The 24,997-nt window shown below is 38.8% G+C and overlaps 1 protein-coding gene across 1 annotated transcript in view; it reads left to right on the top strand.

Moving 5' to 3' along the window:
• CLCA2 (chloride channel accessory 2) overlaps positions 1-24,997 on the top strand; it is a gene marked incomplete at its 5' end in the record, with an annotated part of 90,888 nt that overhangs the window by 48,404 nt on the left and 17,487 nt on the right. The window contains 5 exons of the mRNA XM_081258907.1: positions 3,934-4,131; positions 8,575-8,715; positions 8,886-9,033; positions 11,662-11,767; positions 15,775-15,952. Coding sequence (XP_081115033.1) covers positions 3,934-4,131; positions 8,575-8,715; positions 8,886-9,033; positions 11,662-11,767; positions 15,775-15,952 — 771 coding nt within the window. The remainder of the gene's footprint in view (positions 1-3,933; positions 4,132-8,574; positions 8,716-8,885; positions 9,034-11,661; positions 11,768-15,774; positions 15,953-24,997) is intronic.

The following is a 24,997-nucleotide window of genomic DNA, read 5'->3' as shown; positions in this document are numbered from 1 at the left end:
TGTATTACAATGAGTGTATAAATTTAATGCAATCTGGTCAAATCCAGGAGTTTTTTTCTGGTAGAATTTCCAAGATGATCCTAAATTTTATATTTAAATGCAAAGGACTAAAAATAGCCAAAATAATCTTGAAGAAAAACAAATCTGGAGTGTTTACACTACCAGACATCAAGACTTACAAACCAGCAGTAACTAAGACAATATGGTATTGAGGTAAGCCTGGTCATATAGACCAATAGAACAGAATAGAGTCCAGAAACAGACCTGCACACTTGCAGTCACCTCATTCACAACAAAAGCACAACTGTATTTCAGTGGGGGGAAATGATGGTCCTTTCAATAAATGATCTGCTTGTATTGCTATCCAGAGAGGAAAACAAAAGAAAAATCTTGAATTTTACCTCACACTATACACACAAAAATAATTTGAGATAGATCACAAACCTAATTGTGAAAGATAAGACAATAAAGCTCTAGAATAGAATATTGTATAACATCTTCACGAACTTGGGAAAGCTGTCTTAAATATGACCCCAAAAACGTTACCCATAAAATAAAAAATTAAATTGAATTCCATTAAAGTTAAGAACCTCTGTTCATCCAAGAGACCCATTAAGGCAAGCCACCTACTGGGAAAAGATATTTGCAATACATACATCCAATAAAGAACTCAATACCCAGAACATATAAAGAATTCCTCTAGATCAACAAGGAAAATACTAACCTGATTAAAAATTGGGCAAAAAGACTTGGACAGGCACTTCATAACAGAGGATATCCAAATGACCAGTAATTATATGAAAAGGTGTATAACAAAATTGGTCATCAGGGAAAATGCAAATTAAAATCACAGTACTATATGATTATACCCCATGCAGAGTGGATAAAATTGTAAAGAGCAGCAGTACCTGTACTGGTAGAAATGTGGATCAATACAACAATTTTGAAAAGTATTTGGCCGATCGACTATGGCTAGACATACGTATACCCTTTGACCCAGCAATTCCACTCTTGGTATGTACCCAACTGAAGTCAATGCTCATGTCTATGGCAGTGTTATTTTAAATAGCCCCAAACAGGAAATAATCCAAATGTTCATCAAAAGCAGTAAGTAAATTGTGGTATATTTTTACAAAGAAATACAATGGAAAAAGAACATATTACTGCTACACACAACAACATGGCTGAATTTCATGCAGAAAATGTTACGTGAAAGTAGCCAAACACAAGAGGGCATACTTATATTTCTGTTTATATAAAGTACACAAACAGGTAAAATTAATCAGCGTGGTGATGGAGTTCAGTATCACAATTATCATTTGGAGGTTTTTGACTAGAAGGGAACACAACAAAGACTTCTGGGATGTTGGAAATACAAACTTTGGTGAAAGTTTGTCTCTCAGGGTGCTAACTCCCTGCACCTCTGGTTTGTGTCATTTGGCCCATCTGCACTGCCTCTGACAAAGTTGGATCCCAGGTGCCATGGGGTGATGCTTTATGTGAGCCAAAGCCTCTGTGAATCTGTTTAGGTTGAACTTGGGCACCAGAGAGAGTGCGGCTGCCACCACACCCTGTCCAGTGGAGGCCATGCTAAACTCCGCCCTCTCCCTGGGGAAGCAAAGAGCCAGTGGTGTTAGGAGATGAGGCGACCGAGGCAGCAACAAGGACTCTCCATTGAGGGAGCAGCCAAGGCCCAGCCAGCAGGGAAGGCCACACAAAATATAAGGAGGCACCTAATCTTGATCTGTCATACCAGTGACCTCTGTCATAGGCACATGCACCAGACACAGCCCAGCAAGGGCAAGGCAACTAAAGGTTCAGACCCCTTAGTAAGGAAAGGTTGGGTTATACCAACAGGCAAAAAAACAAACAAACAAACACAGATCAGTCAAAATGCTGGCTAAAAATGAGGGAAATTGGTGATGAAGGAAGAAGGTATCTATAATGGCCTTGAGACCAGCTATAGCAGCAGGCACTGTGATTTATTTCAATAACTCTGTCGCTTTGGGTATTTTAGGAGATTGCAATTGGCCAGCACTTCGAAGGAGATTCTATGAATGATTCTATGAGAGGGCTTGTACCCTCTCTCAGGGAAAAAGTGAGACAGCTTGTGCCCCTGCCCCCAATTCCAGTCTTAACTTATAATATTGGAGCTAGATAGAATGAAAGGACGTGAGTGGATCTGAGCAGTTCAAGAAGTAAATTGTATTGGACTCATCTTATTGAAGCTCCTCAGGGTTGTTTGGCCCCACCTGTCCACCTGACCCAGTGGGCACTTGCTCCTCCTCAGTCACTACCTACTCCTTGTAGGCCCAAGTGGTTCTACTGCCAGAGGTCAACAGGCACCACCTGGAATCTTTGGCTCTTTATACACCACAGGGCATAGGATTTTCTTTCTAAGAAGCTGCTGAATGGGCTGGGTGACACAGCCAGAAGGGTGATCACCTGCAGGGGATCACCTGTAGGAGATGAGAAGGGGCCAAACACTTTTCCTTCCTCCTATAGCCCATTAGGAGACATCCCAGAAAGCAGGACAGGTGCACCTGCAGGGTGGCCTGCTGGGTCTGTTTACTATTCCAGAGCCAGCTTAGTAAGCACCTTTCATTGCTTCCCTTTCCTGAATCATTTCCCCTTTTTCTCACTCTCACTGTTCTGAGATTAAGCTTGCAAATCATTTTCACATAAGCTTGTCTTAGGCTCTCTTTTCTAGGGAACCCAGGAGAGACACATATAGTGGGGTGTGGGGTATGAGATATTTTAAAATGTAAATTTTTTTATGACATATGTATAATAAATGCATATATTTATTCAATAAGAATTGAATAAATAAAAGTATATTTAGATTATCTGGACAACTATTTTATCATTAGGTACTTCCACTCTATTCCAATGCTTCACTTTTGATTGATTAAAGATTACATACTTAAGCAATAAGTACTGATTATTAGCAACAAGTACCAATTTAATTTTTATGAGTGAGTGTCAAAGACAGGCAAGATGAAATTGATGCTTACCGCTGTGTGAAGATCAAATGAAGTTATGGGATGAAGGGATATTTCAACTAATTTGAATATAGGACCAATTTGAATTGGTAGGCCAATTTGAGTTTTCATCTGAGATTTGGCAAACTTAAAAGAATCTATTCAGTAGCTGGCAGTCCACTATTCATGTTTCGAGAGACATTTAATTTCAGTAAAATAATTGAATGCTAATTTGAATTTTACTGGGCAGTAGAAGCTATGGAATAGTGAAATAGAGGTTTGATGAGGAAACTTGAGGGAGTTGCCCTTGCACAGTGAAATATAAATTTTATTTTTTCATTATAGAATATTCAATAATATCTAATGTGGCTTGCTAATGTTTCGGTGCAAGTAGATTGTCTAAGGGAGTAACGAGAGGTGCTGAGGTTACATAAAGATCGAAGATGATAAAAATAAAGACAACCATGAGGGATAACTGGATATACCGTTTATACTTAATGAATGCATACTGAATACGCAGAACAGTCAGGCCTCCACTGGGCAGGCAGGGGTTAGAGGGTGGAGTTGGGTGGGTCATTGTCCCTGGCTGGACAAACATTTGTAAGAAGTAAACATCTTTCAATGGCAAAGCTGCTTGTCAGCTGTGAGTCCTTCCAGGGAACCACATGTGGCTCCCCACCCTTGCTCCCAGGAAATGGCAAAGTTGAAGGCAAGGCTAATATACTTTTCAAAATAAAATATTTAAGAGTACACAAAATTTGAGATGAAATTATAGTTATCATAATGATAGCTATATTTACCATTCCTCATAGTGGTGACAAATCCAATAGTGAAACAATTTGGGGTCAAGGGGTTAAAGTCCTGTGATAAACCACCTCTGATAACTTGGAAAAATGGGCGTTTATATATCCATATATATAGGGGTAAAGAAAGATGCCTCCACAACTAACATTTTCCAAAGAAAGAACTCAAAGGGAGATGTACAACAATGGGGTCATTTAAGAATTCAGTTTTCATCTTGGTCCTTCACCTTCTGGAAGGGGTCCTGAGTGATTCACTCATTCAGCTGAATAATAATGGCTATGAAGGCATTGTCATTGCAGTTGACCCTAATGTGCCAGAAGATGAAACACTCATTCAACAAATAAAGGTAAGTCCTAAATGGTAATTAACCATGCTTTTTTGAAAAATTAAGCATAATATTGTGATAGAGGAAACGTGAGTTCTCTAATTCCAGTTGCGTGACACTGGCAAGTTTTTTTTTATACCCGTGTCTTCATTTCTTCAGCTATAAAATGGAAATAATAACACAACCATTATGATTCTTCTGAGAGATGAGACAATAAATGCAATGCACATAATTCAGAGCTTGATATATTGTTGGCACTTAATAAATGATCTCATTGAAAATTATTTAGTTCTGCAACCAAAGCAGAGCCAACTACATTTGGCAGATATTGTGAGATGCACAGAGGGTAATTCCTTTGCCTGATTTTACCACTGGCTCATATCAGAGTCTCCTTTTATCCTCCTAATTGTAACCTGCTTCTCTGCAATTCTAATATAGGAGTCCAAGATGCAAATCTCTAACTTAAGAACAAGCCTGACCCTTACAGTGTGAGGAAACCCTGCATTTTCCCAGCCCCAATGCAAAGTGTCCTCTCGGGGCTGCTGAGCAGCATCACTTCACTTGTTGCTTTTTCTGTAGGGGAAGGAAAAATTAGGGAAGAGGACTCTTCCTCTCCAGGCAGAGGCATCTAACTGTTGTAAGATAGAGGGATTAGAGAGGTTTTGTACAACAACAAACAGCAAAGAATAAGAGGGAAATATCTTATAAAAGACCACCCTGGAAAGCGGCTGTAGCACGCCCAGAGGTGGTACTGCATAATGAACAGAAGTACTGGTCTATAAAATGGGGATAATAATAAGTATCTTCCTCACAGGGCTTTGTGAGGATTAACAATGCATGCATAAAAGGGAAGCTAGGTGAAAGGTATATGGGAACTCTGTACATCTTTTGCATGTAATCTATTAAGTCTAAAATAATCTCAAAAACTTAGAAAAACTTTAAAAATGCATGCAGAGTGCCTGGTACACAGTAAGAGCTCAATAAATGGTAGGCAAGTCATCAGTCCCCAGGTCTACTTTTAATCCCAGATAGAAAGGGCTCATCATTCCTCACCAAGCCAAAGGGACTGAGACTTGTTTCTGGGCAAAGTTCCTGAGTGTGAGCTCAGAAGTTAATAGTGCAAGGGCCCGAAGGGTCTCCTCGAAAGGTTCCTTGCTCTGAACAGGAGCAAACCCAGAAAGATGGAGTTTGGGGAGAGAACCATCTCTACCACCAAGAGGAGTTTGGGGCTGGAGAAGTACAGCAGTTGAGGGGGAGAGGAAGTTCACCTGCTTAAACCAGAAGACCATCAGATATTACTGCCATCAGTGAAAGGGAAATTCATGCCTTCTGAAATTTCTTAACAATCAGAAAACTTGGGTGAGTCTTTGCTTCTAAACTTAGGAATGGCATCAGAAAAAAATGGAATAGCCACTTGGATCAAGAGACTAGGAAAGTGTTGGAGGAAAATGTGACCAGTATGTTTCTGTCTCCGGCTGGACAGTCAGTTGTGCTCAGGGACATGTGGGAAGGAGCACATTAGCATCTCTAAGGACAATGGTAATTTGGATTTATATGGTGCTTTAGAGCAAAAGCAAAAGGACTTTCACCTCACTCTCTTTGGGGGGTTCCTCCTGAGAAATATACTTCTCCCTACAATTATCAAATTGGTTTTTTGGTATGAGTCCTAAGTGAGTTGGGTATGAGAGAGGTTGGTTTCCATGTTTCTTTGTCACAGGAGCACTTTTAAGGGCAATAGTGTGCTCAGAGTCCCTAACTGAGTAGTTAATAAAAGCGAGTCCCTATTTGATGTTCCAGACCTGCAGTCGAGGGACCTCGCTGTGGGTTTTGCCACTTTCCTGGTCATCCCTCAGTCTCTGCTTTCTGGGGAGACTCTCCCCTGGTGTCCCTGTGTGAGCAGAAGCCTCTAAGTCAGCTCTTAAATATTGTACTTGCTTCAGCAGGGCAGTCCGAATGTCTCTCCACCTACAATACCGGTGGGTGGCACTGCAGCAGTTCCATCCAGGGAGACTACACTCTCATCAGTATTGCATAAGCAGTGGGAGCACAGGTCATAAGATGAGGGAGTGAGAATCAGGGAGAAGTGTTTTCTCTCTCTCTCTCTCTCTCTCACACACACACACACCACACAAGAAAGATAAACAACAGGAGTCGTTTGGGGCCTCCTCAATGTATGGGAGCCGAGTCATCTTTGGTCTTGGTGCTCCTGGACAGTTTGCCCCTCATTATAACCTCTTCACTCATTCATTTGTTCCTTAATCCAACAAATATTTACAGAGCATTTACATTATTTCAGGTACCAGGAATCCAGTGGTGAACAATATACTATCCCTATCCTTAAGGAATTACCAGCCCATCCTATAAACTTCATCCTCAATATTCTTCAAACCCCAAAAGCTTAAGTGTCTTTTTGGATATGAGGTCACTTTCTCAAAATATGGAACAGATGCCAAAGCAAACATTCATTATTAATGTTTCTGTTAAAACATAGAAGACTTTTCATGCTGCTTAGTCGTCTTCCTAGGAGACACTGAAAATTTACATTTCACAAGTCAAATTGTAATATAATACTCTAACATAGGAAGTTTTATACCTACTTTTCAACTTTCTGGTGATATTGGCTCAGTATTTTTATTTAAAAAATTATAAAATGTTAAATTCTCCTAGCAATTATTTAAAATCTGGCTTTTTTTTGGAAGGAAATGCAAATCATTTGGAGAGCTTTTATAAAACTAGCAAGGCAACCATTATTATCACCATGTGAAAGGTTGGAAACTGAAGCTCAGAGAGACAAAATAAATTCCGCAAGTTTAACCCATTAGCAAGTAACAGAGCAGGATTCACCCCTGCATCAGTACCCAAGTACTATTTCCCCACACAGTGATGAACTGTTTCTGCTCCTAAGGCCAACCTCCTAGACATCGGAGCCTAGTCACTCTGGTCTATTCCAGCAAGCACTTTCCTCCAGCAATGATCCCTTTTTTCTCTTGCATTATCAGGGTTATTTTTCCATTAGCATATACATATAATAGTTACCATTTAAAAAACAAACTCCCTTGCCCTGTAGTCTTCCTTCATCTACTGCTTCATTTCTCAATTTCCTTTTAATTTGCAGAAAAACTTCTTGACCCGCTGTCTGTTTTCACTACCTCTGCTTCCTCACCTCCCACCCTCTTGAATTCACTCATATGGAGCTGTTGTCTCCATTCCACAAAATGGTTTACTCAGGTTGCCAAATTCATTGCTCATTTCTGAGTCCTCATCTTCCTTGATTGCTCAGCAGCATTCAACTCGGATGATCACTCTCTCCTTCCTGAAACACTCTCACCCTATGCCTTCTGATTTCCTTCCCGTGCACCAGCTGCTCCTTCTCAGTTTCCTTTGCTGGCTCTTCCTCTTCCCAATTCTGAATACTGGGGCTCCTGGAGCTCAGTCTTCAGGCCTCTTCTTCCCTTTGTCTACACTCACTTTTGTGTTTCTCAATGATTTTCAGCCCTAATAGACTCTATTTCCCTTTCTATAATAAATATCTTGTAATACCCTTTCTATCAATACTATCTTGTCATGATGCATCTCAGGGAATCTGCAGAGGCATTTATAATTTAATGCTACAGCTCTTTTGTTTTAGAGAAATAAATTTAGGCATAATGTGAAAAGAGATTATCTACCTATGCCACTTCCTTATATCTAACACTTAGTGATATACTAAAAACAAGTACTATCATAACATTTAGTTAGCCCCCAAATTATTACAGGAGTCAGCAGGTGTTGAAGTTGTATTCATTTTAATTTGAGTTTCTCTCCACTAACTACTTGGTGAGAGATATTGAGACTAATACTCTCTAGTTCTCAGTTTCTCCCTTAAAGGTTCACTGATCCTCAAAGGATCATATAAAATGAAACTAAGAGCTAATATTTGATAAGCACTTGTGCTAAGTAAACATGGTTTCAAATGCTTTCTTGACTTCATTTGATCCTCACAACAACCTTATGAGCTGGTCACTGTAATATTTTCCATTTTATAAATGAGGAAACTGAGGCTCAGGAGGGATCAAGGAAATTTCTTTTCTTTCTTTTTTTTTGGCCACACCACGAGGCTTGTGAGATTCTAGTTCCACAACCGGGGACCGAACCCAGGGCCCAGCAGTGAAAGCACCGAGTCCTAACCACTGGACTGCCAGGGAACTCCCTCAAGGAAATTTCTGATGTCCCACCATAAGCTGGGATTAGTGTCTGCTTCTGGAGTCTTCACTGTCAACCATTACACTGTGACATAGAACATGCGGTAAAAACTCTCAAAAAAGGCTAGCTATTATTATTAACAAAATAACCTCCTCTTCCAAGCTTGATAAATAGCTAGTTTTAGGAAATGTGAGATACAGATGTAAATTTGAATAATTGGTAATTTCATCTTTTTTTCTGTCATTAAATGCTCTTGTTTATGTTTCCCCCTCCCCCGACCAGGATATGGTGACCGAGGCATCTCCATATCTGTTTGAAGCTACAGAAAAAAGATTCTATTTCAAAAATGTTGCCATTTTGATTCCTCAAAATTGGAGCACAAAACCTGACTATGTGAAACCCAAACTTGAGACCTACAAAAATGTGAGAATATCAAGCTCTTTTTTCAAATTTGGTTTTCTTTTGTGACTCAGATTTTTTTCATCAAAATATTCTAGAATCAAATAAAATTGTTTCAGAATATGCTGGTGTGAAGTAAGGTCAATTCATTTGCTGAAATTTTGTAATGACGAAAACTTTTTCTTAAATTTCAGGCTGATGTTCTGGTTGCTGAACCTAACCCAACAGGTAACGATGGACCCTATACTGAGCATATGGGAGGCTGTGGAGAAAAGGGTAATAAAATTTATCTGACTCCTGGGTTCCTAGCAGGAAAAAAGTTGCTTCAATATGGATCACAAGGTATGGGTAGAAATGAAATATTCTGCTATATTTCTCATAATGTAATAATTTTATGTTGCAAATGGATCAACAATAGCATTATCTTTCTGAGTAAGAACATAAAATAGACTATTATAGTATGTTTCTTTCATGTAAAACAGATGCCAAATAGTGCATTTCTCAGTTAGAAATTTATTTTCTTCATATTCTTCATATATATATGTGTAAATATAATATTTTTAATTTTCAGATTAGTATCAGATAATAACTCTAAAATAGTTTAATATGTAATGTTGGGTTTCTACTGCTCTGTGGGGAGACACCTGAACAAATTAAACCTCCTGCCTGCAATTCAGGTAGTGGCTACCAGATGGCAGAGATGCATAACGTTTTCAGACTTCAATGTGTGTTCATACTATAAACGGATTGTTAAAATGATTCTGACTCAGTAGGTGTGTGGTAGGACTCAAGAATCTGCATTTTAACAAGCTCCTAGGTGATGCTGATACTGCCTGACCTTGGACCTCATTTTGAGTATCAGACAGAATATCCTCGCTGTTCAGCTCTCAAACATATGTGACTAAAGAAAAAATCAAATTTTCCTTCACAAAATATCATTTAGCATTCACATATGAGCCAAATAGAGCAATCTTTGGAGAAAAGATTAAAAGAAACCAGCAATGGCATATATATAATATGTATACTTTCCAAGTATAATCAAGTGTGATCAGTATTAACTAATTAGGTTAACTAATAACTTGTACGAGGTTTCTTTACCATTTTGAAAAGATTAGAACAAATTTGATTTTCTTCATTTAAATAGGCAAGGCAGAGAAAACAAACAAGCAAACAAAATAGCGCTTGGTGCCTGCATGCCCCACCCCTAAATACCCTAGAGCACTTTTACAGACCTTATCAGAAAGAAGTGTCCAACAAAAACACCTCTTTGTTGTTCTTTTACACCTCCATAACACAAACAGAAAATTGCCAATGTATAGCTCAATAAATATGTATTGAACTGATTTACTTAGCTGCTCCAACCCACTCTTGGGCCCACTCCAGCCATCAAGGTCACCATATACAATGTCATTCCTTTATACTCTCTCCTTTCTGTACTATGACTCCACGCCTGCTACTTCACAATCTTCCCTTACCTTTAAGAGACCATCAGTTGTTCCCTAGCACTGAGAACAATCTAAAATCCTTAATGTGAGATACTAGGGTTACTTAGCATGCACCTCCTCACTTCACCTTCCAAAGTCAGCCTACCTGGGAATTTACATTCCAGAAAAACTGAGCTGTACATAAGTCACTAACATTCATCCAAATTTAACAAATACTAAGTATCTATTAAGTTCTAGACAGTATGTGCCAAGACATGACAGTGAAGAAGTCATGGTACCTGTTCTCATGGAGACAAGAGTCTGTAGTGAGAGACTGGCAAGTAAGAAGCAATGACAATATAACACGATAAACGCCATAATGGAATATAATGAAAGTGATAAGGAGGGGTACCTGGACTAGTTTGAGGATGTCAGAGAAGGCTTCTAGGTGGATATAAGCCTAATTTTGAAAGAAGAATAGGAGTTATTCAATCAGAGATAGGGAGAGAGTATTCCAAGTCGAGGAAAATTATGTAAAAATGACCAGAGATGAGCAAGAGCATGATGTGGCTCTAGAAAGTAAAAGGAGTTCAAGAATTCATTGTCAGGGCCTCCCTGGTGGCGCAGTGGTTGAGAGTCCGCCTGCCGATGCAGGGGATACGGGTTCGTGCCCCGGTCTGGGAGGATCCCATATGCCGCGGAGCGGCTGGGCCCGTGAGCCATGGCCGCTGGGCCTGCGCATCCGGAGCCTGTGCTCCGCAACGGGAGAGGCCACAACAGTGAGAGGCCCGCATACCGCAAAAAAAAAAAGAAAAAAAAAAAAAAAAAAAAAAAAAAAGAATTCATTGTCATTATGGAGTTTTGGAAGTGGGTGGAGAAGAGCAAGAAATATGGCTGCAGAGAGGAATAGGGCCTGAATCATCAGGGACCTTGTACGCATATTGAAAAGTTGGACTTAACCCTGAGCAACATAGTGGAGTCATTGAAGACTGGAGACATGGAGGCCAGTTGAGTGAGTGTTGCAGTAGTTCAGAAGTAACTGGCAATGAGACTGGAAAGATGAGAATAGGTCAAAGAAAAAAGAGGCAGATGTGGAGTAGGCAGGGCTTGAGGTTTGTCCACATATGAGTCATTAGGGAGAAGGACCTATTGGAGATGCTGCCCTGGCTGCCCTATAGGTCAGTCTGTGTTGACCTCCATCATTATACTTGCACCCCTAAGGATTATAGTTATCTAAAATGATGTGTGTCATCTGCTAGACCATGAGCTATGTGAGGACAGGGCAATTGTTTTATCATTGTATGAATAGCTGCCTTGCACTTACTAGGTGCCTAATTGACACTTGATAATCCAAAATAAATAGTCATATTTTATAGAAATGGGCAATTGTTGTATCAGATTGTTCCTTCTAAGGAAATCGAAACTTTAATTTAAAATAAAAACATAGAAAAGCGTAATAACATTCAGAAGAATTACTTTCTCTTAGTTTAAGAGGGTAATTTTACCATTCTTATTGTAATCAGGTGTTTAAAATACTTTTTCACAGGAAGGGTATTTGTCCATGAATGGGCTCATCTACGATGGGGAGTATTTGATGAGTATGATAATGACCAGAAATTCTACTTATCCAATAAAAGAAAAAAACCAGTAATGTATGTATATTTTGATTAACTTTTCACAAACTATTTTAAATTGCAAACAATTTTGTCTTGAATTGATTACTTTAAAAATGTCAGTCTTTTGTCTTATTTTCTTTCTCTCACTCTTAGTGCAGTCTTTTTCAGATTCCCATAGAACTACTACTTTTGTTCACTTTACAAGTGTCTTAATTAGTTGAATTCTCTACTCTGCAGCTACAAATCATTTGCCTCTTTGTGTGTGTGTGTGTGTGTACAACTAGAAGAAATCCACAGGTGCTATGTTCAGTATGTCCATCTTCCTGTATCATAATCAGTGACAAAAACAAAGCTTCAGTGCCTTGAGGGTAGAATACTATCTGTGTGAACTATGTCAGTTTGAATGGGCCTGGGAGAGACTGTGGAATTTAGCTGGAAGACAGTCCAAATATTAAAACAAAACAGAAAACTTCTCCCAATTTGAATAAAACCTTGTATGGTGTCAATAGGAAGCAAACTGAACACTTAGAAAGTACCTCTGCTGCTGTGATTTTATGGGTGAGTTCTTGCAATCAAAAGTTTCAGAGAACAAACTGCTTTAGTACAAACATAAAAGGGAACTTCCCAATTTATTTTAGAGAGCTAGCATAATTCAGATACTAAAACCTGACAGATGGCATGAAAAAGAATTCTGTAGATACAGCTTTCTAAAAAGGTTTTAAATAAAAGGAAAGTAAGTTACACCTGGCATAATTAAGGGAATAACAAACACACTAAGGCCAAGAAGGATGTCTTCCAGAAGTCTGAAAATGCTATGATATTAGGTAAGTAATTAATATAGTATATCAAGTAAAAGAATAAAATTAAATGATTATTCCAACAGAATCTGAAAAGGAATTTGATAAGCTTGCACATTTATGCCTCAGTTAAAAACAACCACCTCTTTTTAAAGACTAGAGCTGACACAACACGCCTCTTCACTTTTGCTTCCAGTTCTACTCCCCTGATGGCTGTTTAAGGAGACGCACTCAGGTTTGGTTTGGTTACTGTCTTTATTCACCACAGTTTCCAAGGGAAGCTGCACTGGGCTCAGAGCTCAGCCTTGGCTTCCCCTTCCTCCCACAGGAACATTGCTGCTCTCCATTTTCCCCTTTCTTTATTACATTCAAATTCTCTCAGCTTGGTCCACTACCATGACATTTTCCCTCACTCTTATGTCACTTTAGGTATAAAAAGACACTAAGTGCCTCCCAGAGCCGTACACAGCCTATCTGATTGGCTTGTTCCCTCCGCACCCCAGAGACCACTCCCCAGGGCCACTTCCCTGACATGATCATATGTTGGATGGACCTCTCAAATCTCAGCCCACAAATACCATTCAGCCCTGATATCTGCCTTTCCCACTTCTTGTTAAGCTTCCAGACAGACACTGTATATCTCCTTGAGAGAAAAGCTGACTAGTACCTATTCCTTCCTAGGGATATTCCAGAAATATCTACATATACAGCATGTTCATCCTTCCACAGATAACATTTGCAAAACTGACATGTCCTCTTAACAATAAATCTTATTATGACATACAAATAGCATTTATTGCTTATCTACCAAATTTTTAAATTACTTTTAAGGCCTAGAAACAATTACAAAAATGACAGTACTGCCCACAATAGAAGGCTTCCTTAATATGATGCAGAACATCAATTGAAAACCAACTGCCTACCTCATATTTAATAGGGAATCACTAGGCATTCCCAGGATTAAGATAAGAGTGGACACTGTTAGCAGTTATCTAATCTTATTTAGAAAGTTGTAGCCAATGCAATAACATGTTGGGGAGGTTAAAAGAGGGGGGGCTACTAGAAGGGAGAGAGAAAATTGCTTCTAGGCAGATGATATGTGGCCCACTTAGAAAGCCTAAGGGAAAAAATAGAAATTAAAATTGATAAGGGAAGTCAATAAGGCAAGCAGAGATATTTGAAGAAAACTCTAAGAAATGTTAAAGTTATATTTGAAGAAAACCATAGCATAAAATCCTTCTAAAGGATTTAAACGAAAATCAAGATTAAACAAGAGATTTTCAATTCATGGAATATGTAAATCCAACCCCAATTAATATATAGGTTTTATAAAATTCTAATCAAAAGTACTTCTATTTTTACCTCATTTTAAAGTCCCAGAGTTTATTCAGTAGATAGTACCTGAGAACGTTTTTGAAAAAGAATAGGTATAAAGGAAATTTTTCTCATTGAATTTTAAATATACAATAAACCTATGTTAATTAAAACAATGTGAACTGACAGACACTTACACAATAATTTACTATTTAATACAGCTAGAATTATAAATCTACAAGGAAAGACAATATTTCTTAAGATGTCAGGACAATTTTTAACTATGTGGGGGGAAAAAATTAACAGACTCTCTTTCAATTGGATAGACTCATTAAATATAAAAAATAAAACTGTAATGAAAACTAGAAGAACATTAATACATATCAAACTTCTATATGGTGAAGGTCTTTCTATACATTCAAGAATTGGAAAAAGACATAGCTAAAATAATAATAAATTTGGCTACATATAAATTAAAAATTTTGTTGCATACAAGTCAAACATAAGCTAAATTAAAAAATAAGAAACAGAAAAGGATATTTGCAAAAATTAAAAAAAAGGCTTTTAAAAACTTAGTATTATAACACATAAAGAACTTTTGAAAACCAGTAGTAGGAAAACAATAACACCTTAATAGAAAAATAGACGCAGGAGAAGAATAATTTACAAAGGAAGAAATAAAAATGTCCAGTAAAAATGTAAAACTGTTCAGACTTACTAGTAATCAAAGGGGTGCAAATTTGACAAAGATGAGAATCGTTTATTACCTAGTAAGTGACTGTCAGTGGGATGAGTGATCCCGTAGATGGTTATTAGAGGAATAAACCAGCATAACTTTTCTGGAAAAAAAATTGGTGACACATATCAAATCTCTAAAAATTTTTTCTATTTCTTGCTCCAGTAATTTCATGTTTAACAATCCATTTTAAAGGAAATGATAGAATGAGCCTTATCAACAGGTTTTAAAATGTTCAAACTTCTGGGTCTGAGCATTTATTCTGGGAGTCAGTCATGCAGCAAACTTGGAAACAGGGTCAAAATTTTATGTGACATTTTATTTATTCATGGAAGTTTTATTTTTAGCACTGAAAAATTTGGGGGGGGAGAACAAAATGAAGTAAATTAGGCTTAATTCATGTTGTAGTATCAAAATATGAAATTATTAAAATCACATTTTGAAAGAATATTATGAATTATAACAATACAATTTAAATGTACTAAAACACTAAGTTTTTTAAGGTCAAGAAGCAAAGCTATACGTAGAATGTTATGCTTATACATAGAGAAAGAAATGCTTCAATATGCTAACAGTAGTTTATCTCTGACAGTGGGACATGATTTTTTTTTCTTCTTTATACTTTTTTGCTATTTTCCAAATTTCCTATAGTGTTCATATATTATTTATATACTCATAAAATAAGATGTGGGTGAAAAGTACTCCGTTTATAATAGTGACAAAAGTCACAAGCGTGTAAAGAAAAATCTAATATACCTATGAACACACAAGAACTATGCAAAAACTGTATGATGTAAACTAGTTAGATCAAAACAAACAAACAAAAAATGTCAGCAAAATTTTTAAGATAAACAAAAGAGGGCTCCTGATTTTCCAGGGACAAGGGGACTAGATTAGGAAATGCCTTAGGACTTTGGTCCTTATTAATTCTTAACAGTAGCTGTAAGCCAGCCTTAGTTTTTCTGCTGCATAGAAACACATTCTGATATCATTTGGGGAGCCCCTCAGATACTTTCTGGCAAACAGAAATTACTCTAATGAGAATTTAATAATTTTGCTATTTAAGGGGATGTGTTTATTTCTTGAATTATGAAAGGAAATCGTACACAAAGCCATCTGTAGAACCTGACCACAGAGTCCAACACTTCTAAATTATATCACCTACACCTAAACATCTAACCTTAATATATTTTCAGATGTCCGGCAACTATTACTGGTAGGAATGTACTACAGAAGTGTCAAGGAGGAAGCTGTGTCACCCAATTATGCAAATCCGACAGAGTAACAGGACTGTACGAAAAAGGATGTGAGTTCATACCTGATGAAGTTCAGACTGAGAAGGCTTCCATAATGTATTCACAAAGTATTCGTTCTGTAAGTGCCTTGTTCCTTTTGTTTTTCTTTTTTTCTTGACACTTATGAATTTAGTGAGGTTTTTATCCCAGATGCTGCAAGAAAAGGTCAAATGTTAGGAAGTCATCAGTGAGCAGCTGATCTCTGTGGGACAAGCCGGGAGAACAAAATCAGGGATAAAGTCCTATCTTCCTCAGACCCCTTCCTTAGGTCCATTTTTTGCTCCTCCATCATCTCCCTCCCACTAGCTTTTAGTTTAAGGGCTTAGAACTACTTCAAATATCCTTAAAGGCAGACAAGCACAAGAATTAGTTAAACAAGAAATTTATCCAGGGGGAACAGGCACTTCTTTTTTTTTTTTTGGTACGCGGGCCTCTTACTGTTGTGGCCTCTCCCGTTGCGGAGCACAGGCTCCGGACGCGCAAGCTCAGCGGCCACGGCCCACGGGCCCAGCTGCTCCGCGGCATGTGGGATCTTCCCGGACCCGGGCACGAACCCGTGTCCCCTGCATCGGCAGGCAGACTCTCAACCACTGCGCCACCAGGGGAGCCCCAGGCACTTCTTTTTATTAGTAATAAGAACATGATCAGTAGCCTTTAATTTAACTTTCAGAGATTTCTTTTCGGCCTGCATATTTGCTTTTGGTTGTTAACTAAAATTTTCTATCTTTTTAAGAGTGTTGGTGCCTTTAGGGAGTTTGTACATAGTTTTAATAGCTTTAAGTAGTTTTAAAATACAGATCTTCCTCCCGCCCATTGTAAGTTGAAAATATCTCAAGTTGAAAATGCATTTACTATACCTCACCTATGAAACATCATAGCTTAGCCTAGCCTGCCTTACACGTGCTCAGAACACTTACATTAGTTTTTAATTGGGTAAAATCATCTAACACAGAGTCTATTGCATAATAAAGTGTTCAATATGTCATGTAATTTATTAAATACCGTACAGAAGTGAAAAACAGAATGGTTGTGAGGATATTGGTTATTTACCCTCATGATCCTGTGGTTGACTAGAAGCTATGTTTGGCTCGTTGCCGATAGCCAGCATCATCAGAGAGTATCATACCGCATACCACTAGCCCAGGAAAAGATCAAAATTCAAAATTCGAAGTATGGTTTCTATTGAATGTGCACTGCTTTTGCACCACAATAAAGTCAAAAAAATCATAAGTTGAACCATTGTAAGATGGAGACTGAATTTCTCAATGATTTTTTTTTTTTTTTGCGGTACGTGGGCCTCTCACTGTTGGGGTCCCTCCCGTTGCGAAGCACAGGCTCCGGACACACAGGCCCAGCGGCCATGGCTCACGGGCCCAGCCGCACCGTGGCACGTGGGATACTCCCGGACTGGGGCACGAACCCGTGTCCCTTGCATCGGCAGGCGGACTCTCAACCACTGTGCCACCAGGGAAGCCCTCAATGATTTTTTAAATGACCAACTGGTCATAAAATAAACTTGACAAACTACCTTTATTAATGTCAAACATATACATCAGCAAATTTGCACAAACTAAGATAAATGAATCAGTTAATATACTTTAGTAGGGAGTGCCTCTTATCTTCCAGTCTCTTTCATAAAATTATATTTTCCTTTCAGAGTAAGAGCGAAGTAACTTGCAAGACTCTGTCTATAACACTATAGCATAATTTTAGAAAATGTGATACATCGTGGTTCTCTAGGTCCATCCTTCAGTCTGGCTTTGCAGTCTATTTCCAGGATAATTCAGAAACTTCCAAGAGGGGAACCAGATTTTTTTTTAACATCTTTATTGGAGTATAATTGCTTTACAGTGGTGTGTTAGTTTCTGCTTTATAACAAGGTGAAAAGTGAATCAACTATACATATACATATATCCCCATATCTCCACCCTCTTACATCTCCCTCCCACACTCCCTATCCCACCCCTCTAGGTGGTCACAAAGCACCTAGCTGATCTCCCTGTGCTATGTGGCTGCTTCACATAGCTATTTATTTTAGATTTGGTAGTATATATATGTCCATGGACTCTCCCACTTCGTCCCAGCTTACCCTTCCCTCTCCCCGTGTCCTCAAGTCCATTCTCTACATCTGCGTCTTTATTCCTGTCCTGCCCCTAGGTTCTTAAGAACAATTTTTTTTATTCCATATATATGTGTTAGCATACGGTATTTGTTCTTCTCCTTCTGATTTACTTCACTCTGTATGACAGACTCTAGGTCCATCCACCTCAGTACAAATAACTCAATTTCGGTTCTTTTTATGGCTGAGTAATATTCCATTGTATATATGTGCCACATCTTCTTTATCCATTCATCTGTCGATGGACACTTAGGTTGCTTCCATGTCCTGGTTATTGTAAATAGAGCTGCAGTGAACATTGTGGTACATGACTCTTTTTGAATTATGGTTTTCTCTGGGTATGTGCCCAGTAGTGGGAATGCTGGGTCGTGTGGTAGTTCAATTTTTAGTTTTTAAAGGAACCTCCATACTGTTTTTCATAGTGGCTATATCAATTTACATTCCCACCAACAGTGCAAGAGGGTTCCCTTTTCTCCACACCCTCTCCAGCATTTATTATTTGTAGACTTCTTGATGATGGCCATTCTGACTGGTGTGAGGTGCTACCTCATTGTAGTTTTTATTTTCATTTCTCTAATAATTAGTGATGTTGAGCGTTCTTTCATGTGTTTGTTGGAAATCTGTATATCTTCTTTGGAGAAATGTCTGTTTAAGTCTTCTGCCCATTTTTGGATTGGATTTTTTCATTTTTTGATTTTGAGCTGCATGAGCTGCTTGTAAATTTTGGAGATTAATCCTTTGTCAGTTGCATCATTTGCAAATATTTTCTCCCATTCTGAGGGCTGCCTTTTCATCTTGTTTATGGTTTCTTTTGCTGTGCAAAAGCTTTGAAGTTTCATTAGGTCCCATTTGTTTATTTTTGCTTTTATTTCCATTTCTATAGGAGGTGGGTCAAAAAGGATCTTGCTGTGATTTATGTCAAAGAGTGTTCTTTCTATGTTTTCCTCTAAGAGTTTGATAGTGTCTGGCCTTACATTTAGGTCTTTAATCCATTTTGAGTTTATTTTTGTGTATGGTGTCAGGGAGTGTTCTAATTTCATTCTTTTACATGTAGCTGTCCAGTTTTCCCAGCACCACTTATTGAAGAGGCTGTCTTTTCTCCATTGTATTTTCTTGCCTCCTTTATCAAAAATAAGGTGACCATGTGGGTGGGGGTTTATCTCTGGGCTTTCTATCCTGTTCCATTGATCTATATTTCTGTTTTTGTGCCAGTACCATAGTGTCATGATTACTGTAGCTTTGTAATACAGTCTGAAGTCCAGGAGCCTGATTCCTCCAGCTCCGTTTTTCTTTCTCAAGATTGCTTTGGCTATTCAGGGTCTTTTGTATTTCCATACAAATTGTAAAATTTTTTGTTCTAATTCTGTGAAAAATTCCATTGGTAATTGTATAGGGATTGCACTGAATCTGTAGATTGCTTTGTGTAGTATAGTCATTTTCACAATGTTGATTCTTCCAATCCAAGAACATGGTATATCTCTCCATCTGTTTGTATCATTTTAACTTCCTTCATCAGTGTCTTATAGTTTTCTGCATACAGGTCTTTTGTCTCCTTAGGAAGGTTTATTCCTAGGTATTTTATTCTTTCTGTTGCAATGGTAAATGGGAGTGTTTTTTAAATTTCTCTTTCAGATTTTTCATCATTAGTGTATAGAACTGCAAGAGATTTCTGTGCATTAGTTTTGTATCCTGCTACTTTACCAAATACATTGATTAGCACTAGTAGTTTTCTGGTAGCATCTTTAGGGTTCTCTATGTATAGTATCATGTCATCTGCAAACAGTGAGAGCTTTACCTCTCCTTTTCTGATTTGGATTCCTTTTATTTCCTTTTCTTCTCTGATTGCCGGGACTAAAATTTCCAAAACTATGTTGATTAATAGTGGTGAGAGTGGACACCTTGTCTTGTTCCTGATCTTAGAGGAAATGGTTTCAGGTTTTCACCATTGAGACCCATGTTGGCTGTGGGTTTATCATATATGGCCTTTATTATGTTGAGGTAAGTTCCCTCTATGCCTACTTTCTGGAGGGTTTTTACCATAAATGGGTATTGAATTTTGTCGAAAGCTTTTTCTGCATCTATTGAGATGAACAGATGGTTTTTCTCCTTCCATTTGGTAATATGATTGATTTGCATATATTGAAGAATCCTTGCATTCCTGGGATAAACCCCACTTGATCATGGTGTATGATCCTTTTAATGTGCTGTTGGATTTTGTTTGCTAGTATTTTTTTTTTTTTTTTTTTTGCGGTACGCGGGCCTCTCACTGTTGTGGCCTCTCCCGTTGTGGAGCACAGGCTCCGGACGCGCAGGCTCAGCGGCCATGGCTCACGGGCCCAGCCGCTCCACGGCATGTGGGATCTTCCCAGACCGGGGCACGAACCCGTGTCCCCTGCATCGGCAGGCGGACTCTCAACCACTGCGCCACCAGGGAAGCCCCCTGTTTGCTAGTATTTTGTTGAGGATTTTTGCATCTATGTTCATCAGTGATAGTGGCCTGCAGTTTTCTTCTTTTGTGACATCATTGTCTGGTTTTGGTATCAGGGTGATGGTGGCCTCGTAGAATGAGTTTGGGAGTGTTCCTCCCTCTGCTATATTTTAGAAGAGTTTGAGAAGGATACGTGTTAGCTCCTCTCTAAATGTTTTATAGAATTCGCCTGTGAAGCCATCTGCTCATGGGCTTTTGTTTGTTGGAAGATTTTACTCACAGTCTCAATTTCAGTGCTTGTGATTGGACTGTTTATATTTCTATTTCTTCCTGGTTCAGTCTCAGAAGGTTGTGCTTTTCTAAGAATTTGTCCATTTCTTACTGGTTGTCCATTTTATTGGCATATATTTGCTTGTAGTAATCTCTCATGATCCTTTGTATTTCTGCAGTGTCAGTTGTTACTTTTCCTTTTTCATTTCTAATTCTATTAATTTGAGTCTTCTCCCTTTTTTTTTCTTGATGAGTCTGGCTAATGGTTTATCAATTTTGTTTATCTTCTCAAAGAACAAGCTTATAGTTTTATTGATCTTTGCTATTGTTTACTTCATTTCTTTTTTATTTATTTCTGACATGTTCTTTATGATTTCTTTCCTTCTGCTAACTTTGGGGTTTTTTGTTGTCCTTTCTCTAATTGCTTTAGTTGTAAGTTTAGGTTGTTTATTTGAGATGTTTCTTGTTTCTTGATGTAGGAGTGTATTGCTATAAACTTCCCTCTTAGAACTGCTTTTGCTGCGTCCCACAGGTTTTGGGTTGTCGTGTTTTCATTGTCACTTGTTTCTAAGTATTTTTTGATTTCCTGTTTGATTTCCTCAGTGATCTCTTGGTTATTTAGTAGTGTATTGTTTAGTCTCTTTGTGTTTGCATTTTTTACAGATTTTTTCCTGCAATCCATATCTAGTCTCATAGCGTTGTGGTTGGAAAAGATACTTGATATGATTTTAATATTCTTAAATTTTCCAAGGTTTAATTTGTGACCCAAAATATGATCTACCCTGCAGAATATTCCATGAGCACAAGAGAAGAAAGTGTATTCTGTTGTTTTTGGACGGTATATCTTATAAATATCAATTAAGTCCACCTTGTTTAATGTATCATTTGAAGATTGTGTTTCCTTATTTATTTTCATTTCGGATGATCTGTCCATTGGTGAAAGTGGTGTACTACAGTCCCCTACTATGATTGTGTTACTGTCAATTTCCCTTTTATGGCTGTTAGCATTTGCCTTATGTATTGAGGTGCTCCTATTTTGGGTGCATAAATATTTACAATTGTTATATCTTCTCCTTGGATTGATCCCTTGATCATTATGTAGTGTCTTTCTTTGTCTCTTGTGATAGTCTTAATTTTAAGGTCTGTGTTGTCTGATATGAGAATTGCTATTCCAGCTTTCTTTTGATTTCCATTTGCATGGAATATCTTTTTCCATCCCCTCAGTTTCAGTCTGTATGTGGCCCTAGGTCTGAAGTGGGTCTCTTGTAGACAGCATATATGCAGGTCTTGTTTTTGTATCCATTCAGCCAGTCTATGTCTTTTGGTTGGAACATTTAATCCATTTACATTCAAGGGAATTATCTGTATGTGTGTTCCTATTACCATTTTCTTAATTGTTTTTGTTGGTCTTTTTCTTCTCTTGTTTTCCTGCCTAGAGAAGTTCCTTTGAACTTTGTTTTGGAGCTGGCTTGGTGGTGCTGAATTCTCTTAGCTTTTGCTTGTCTGTAAAGATTAAATTTCTCCATCTAATCTGAATGGATCCTTGCTGGGTAGAGTAATCTTGGTTGTAGGATTTTCCGTTTCATCACTTTAAATAGGTCCTGCCACTCCTTTCTCGCTTGCAGAGTTTCTGCTAAAGATCAACTGTTAACCTTATGGGGATTCCCTTGTATTTTATTTGTTGTTTTTCCCTTGCTACTTTTAATATGTTTTCTTTGTATTTAATTTTTTGTAGTTTGAGTAATATGTGTCTTGGTGCATTTCTCCTTGGATTTATCCTGTATGGGACTTTCTACATTTCCTGGACTTGATTGAGTATTTCCTTTCCCATATTAGGGAAGTTTTCAACTATAATCTCTTCAAATATTTTCTCAGTCCTTTTCTTTTCTTCTTATTCTTCTGAGGCCCCTATAATTCGAATGTTGTTGTGTTTAATGTTGTGCCAGAGGTCTCTGAGACTGTCCTCAATTCTTTTCATTCTTTTTTCTTTTTTCTGCTCTGTTCTTTCTTTACTCTATTTTATCTTCCAGGTCACTTATCTGTTCCTCTGCCTCAGTTATTCTGCTATTGATTCCTTCTAGAGAATTTTTAATTTCATTTATTGTGTTGTTCATCATTGTTTGTTTGCTGTTTAGTTCTTCTAGGTCCTTGTTAAATGTTTCTTGTATTTTCTCCATTCTATTTCCAAGATTTTGGATCACCTTTACTATCATTACCCTGAATTCTTTTTCAGGTAGACTGCCTATTTCCTCTTCATTTGTTTGGTCTGGTGAATTTTTACCTTGCTCCTTCATCTGCTGTGTGTTTTTCTGTCTTCTCATTTTGCTTAACTTACTGTGTTTGGGTTCTCCTTTTTCAGTCTGAAGGTTCGTAGTTCCTGGTGTTTTTGGTGTTTGCCCCCAGTGGCTAAGGTTTGTTCAATGGGTTGTGTAGGCTTCCTGGTGGAGGGGACTAGTGCCTGTGTTCTGGTGGATGAGGCTGGATCTTGTCTTGCTGGTGGGCAGGATCACATCCTGTGGTGTGTTTTGGGGTGTCTGTGACCTTATTATGATTTTAGGCAGCCTCTCTGCTAATGGGTGGGGTTGTTTTCCTGTCTTGCTAGTTGTTTGGCATAGGGTGTCCAGCACTGTAGTTTGCTGGTCGTTGAGTGGAGCTGGGTCTTAGCGTTGAGATGGAGATCTCTGGGAGAGCTTTCGCTGTTTGATGTTACATGGAGCCAGGAGGTCTCTGGTGGGCAAATGTTCTGAACTCGGCTCTGCCACATCACAGACACATGTCTGACACCCAGCCAGAGCATCTAGCTCCTGTGAGCCACATGGCTCAGAAGAAAAGGGAGAAAAAAAGAAAGAAAGAAAGAAAGAGAGAGAGAAAAAGAAATAAGTAAAATGAAGTTATTAAAATAAAAAAAATTTTTTTAATTATGAAAAATAAAGAAATTTAAAAATATAAAAAAAGAATGAAAGAAAGAAGAGAGCCACCAAACCAAAAAACAAATCCGCCAATGACAACAAGTGCTAAAAACTATACAAAAACAAACAAACAAACAAAAAACAGACAGAGAGAACCCTAGAACAAATGGTAAAAGCAAAGCTATACAGACAAAATCACAGAAGCATACACATACACACTCAGAAGAAAAGAAGAAAAAAATATATATCTATATATAAAAAAAGGAAGAGAGCAACCAAATCAAACAAATCTACCAATGATAATAAACTATAAATACTAAACTAAGATAAACATAAAACCAGAAACAAATTAGATGCAGAAGCAAACCCCAAGTCTACAGTTGCTCCCAAAATCCACTGCGTCAATTTTGGAATGATTTATTGCCTATTCCGGTATTCCGGAGATGCAGGGTACATCAAGTTGATTGTGGAGATTTAATCCACTGCTCCTGAGGCTGCTGGGAGAATTTTCCCTTTCTCTTCTTCGTTCTCACAGCTCCTGGGCTTCAGCTTTGGTTTAGGCCCTGCCTCTGTGTGTAGGTCGCTGGAGGGCATCTGTTCTTCGCCCAGACAGGAGATGGTTAAAGTAGTGGCTGATTAGGGGACTCTGGCTCACTCAGGCCGGGGGTGGGGGGAGGGGTACAGAATGCAGCACGAGCCTGCGGCGGCAGAGGCCAGCATGATGTTGCAACAGCTTGAGGCATGCCATGTGTTCTTCTGGGGAAGTTGTCCCTAGATCATGGGACCCTGGCAGTGGTAGGCTGCACAGCCTCCTGGGAGGGGAGGTGTGGATACTGACCTGTGCTTGCACACAGGCTTCTTGATGTCTGTAGCAGCAGCCTTAGCGTTTCATGCTTGTCTCTGGGGTCCGCGCTGATAGCCGTGGCTTGTGCCCGTCTCTGGAGCTCGTTTAGGCAGTGCTCCAAATCCCCTCTCCTCGCACACCCTGAAACAATGGTCTCTTGCATCTTAGGCAGGTCCAAAGTTGTTCCTGGACTCCTTCCTGGTTAGCTGAAGCTGGAGCCTCAGCTCCCAGCCCTCACCTGCCCCGGTGGGTGAGCAGACAAGCCACTCGGGCTGGTGAGTGCTGGTCGGCACCGATCCTCTGTGCAGGAATCTCTCCGCTTTGCCCTCCGCACCCCTGTTGCTGCGCTCTCCTCCGTAGCTCCAAAGCTTCCCCCCTCCGCCACCCGCAGTCTCCGCCCTCTAGGGGGCTTCCTGGTGTGTGGAAACTTTTCCTCCTTCACAGCTCCCTCCCAGAGGTGTAGATCCTGTCCCTATTCTGTTATCTCTGGGGTTTTGTTTGTTTGTTTGTTTGTGTTGCCCTACCCAGGTACATGAGGAGTTTCTTGCCTTTTG

This window comes from Mesoplodon bidens (assembly GCF_964165515.1).
Source record: "Mesoplodon bidens genome assembly, chromosome: 2".
Lineage (NCBI taxonomy): Eukaryota > Metazoa > Chordata > Mammalia > Artiodactyla > Ziphiidae > Mesoplodon > Mesoplodon bidens.
This window is presented reverse-complemented; position numbering and strand designations above follow the sequence as displayed.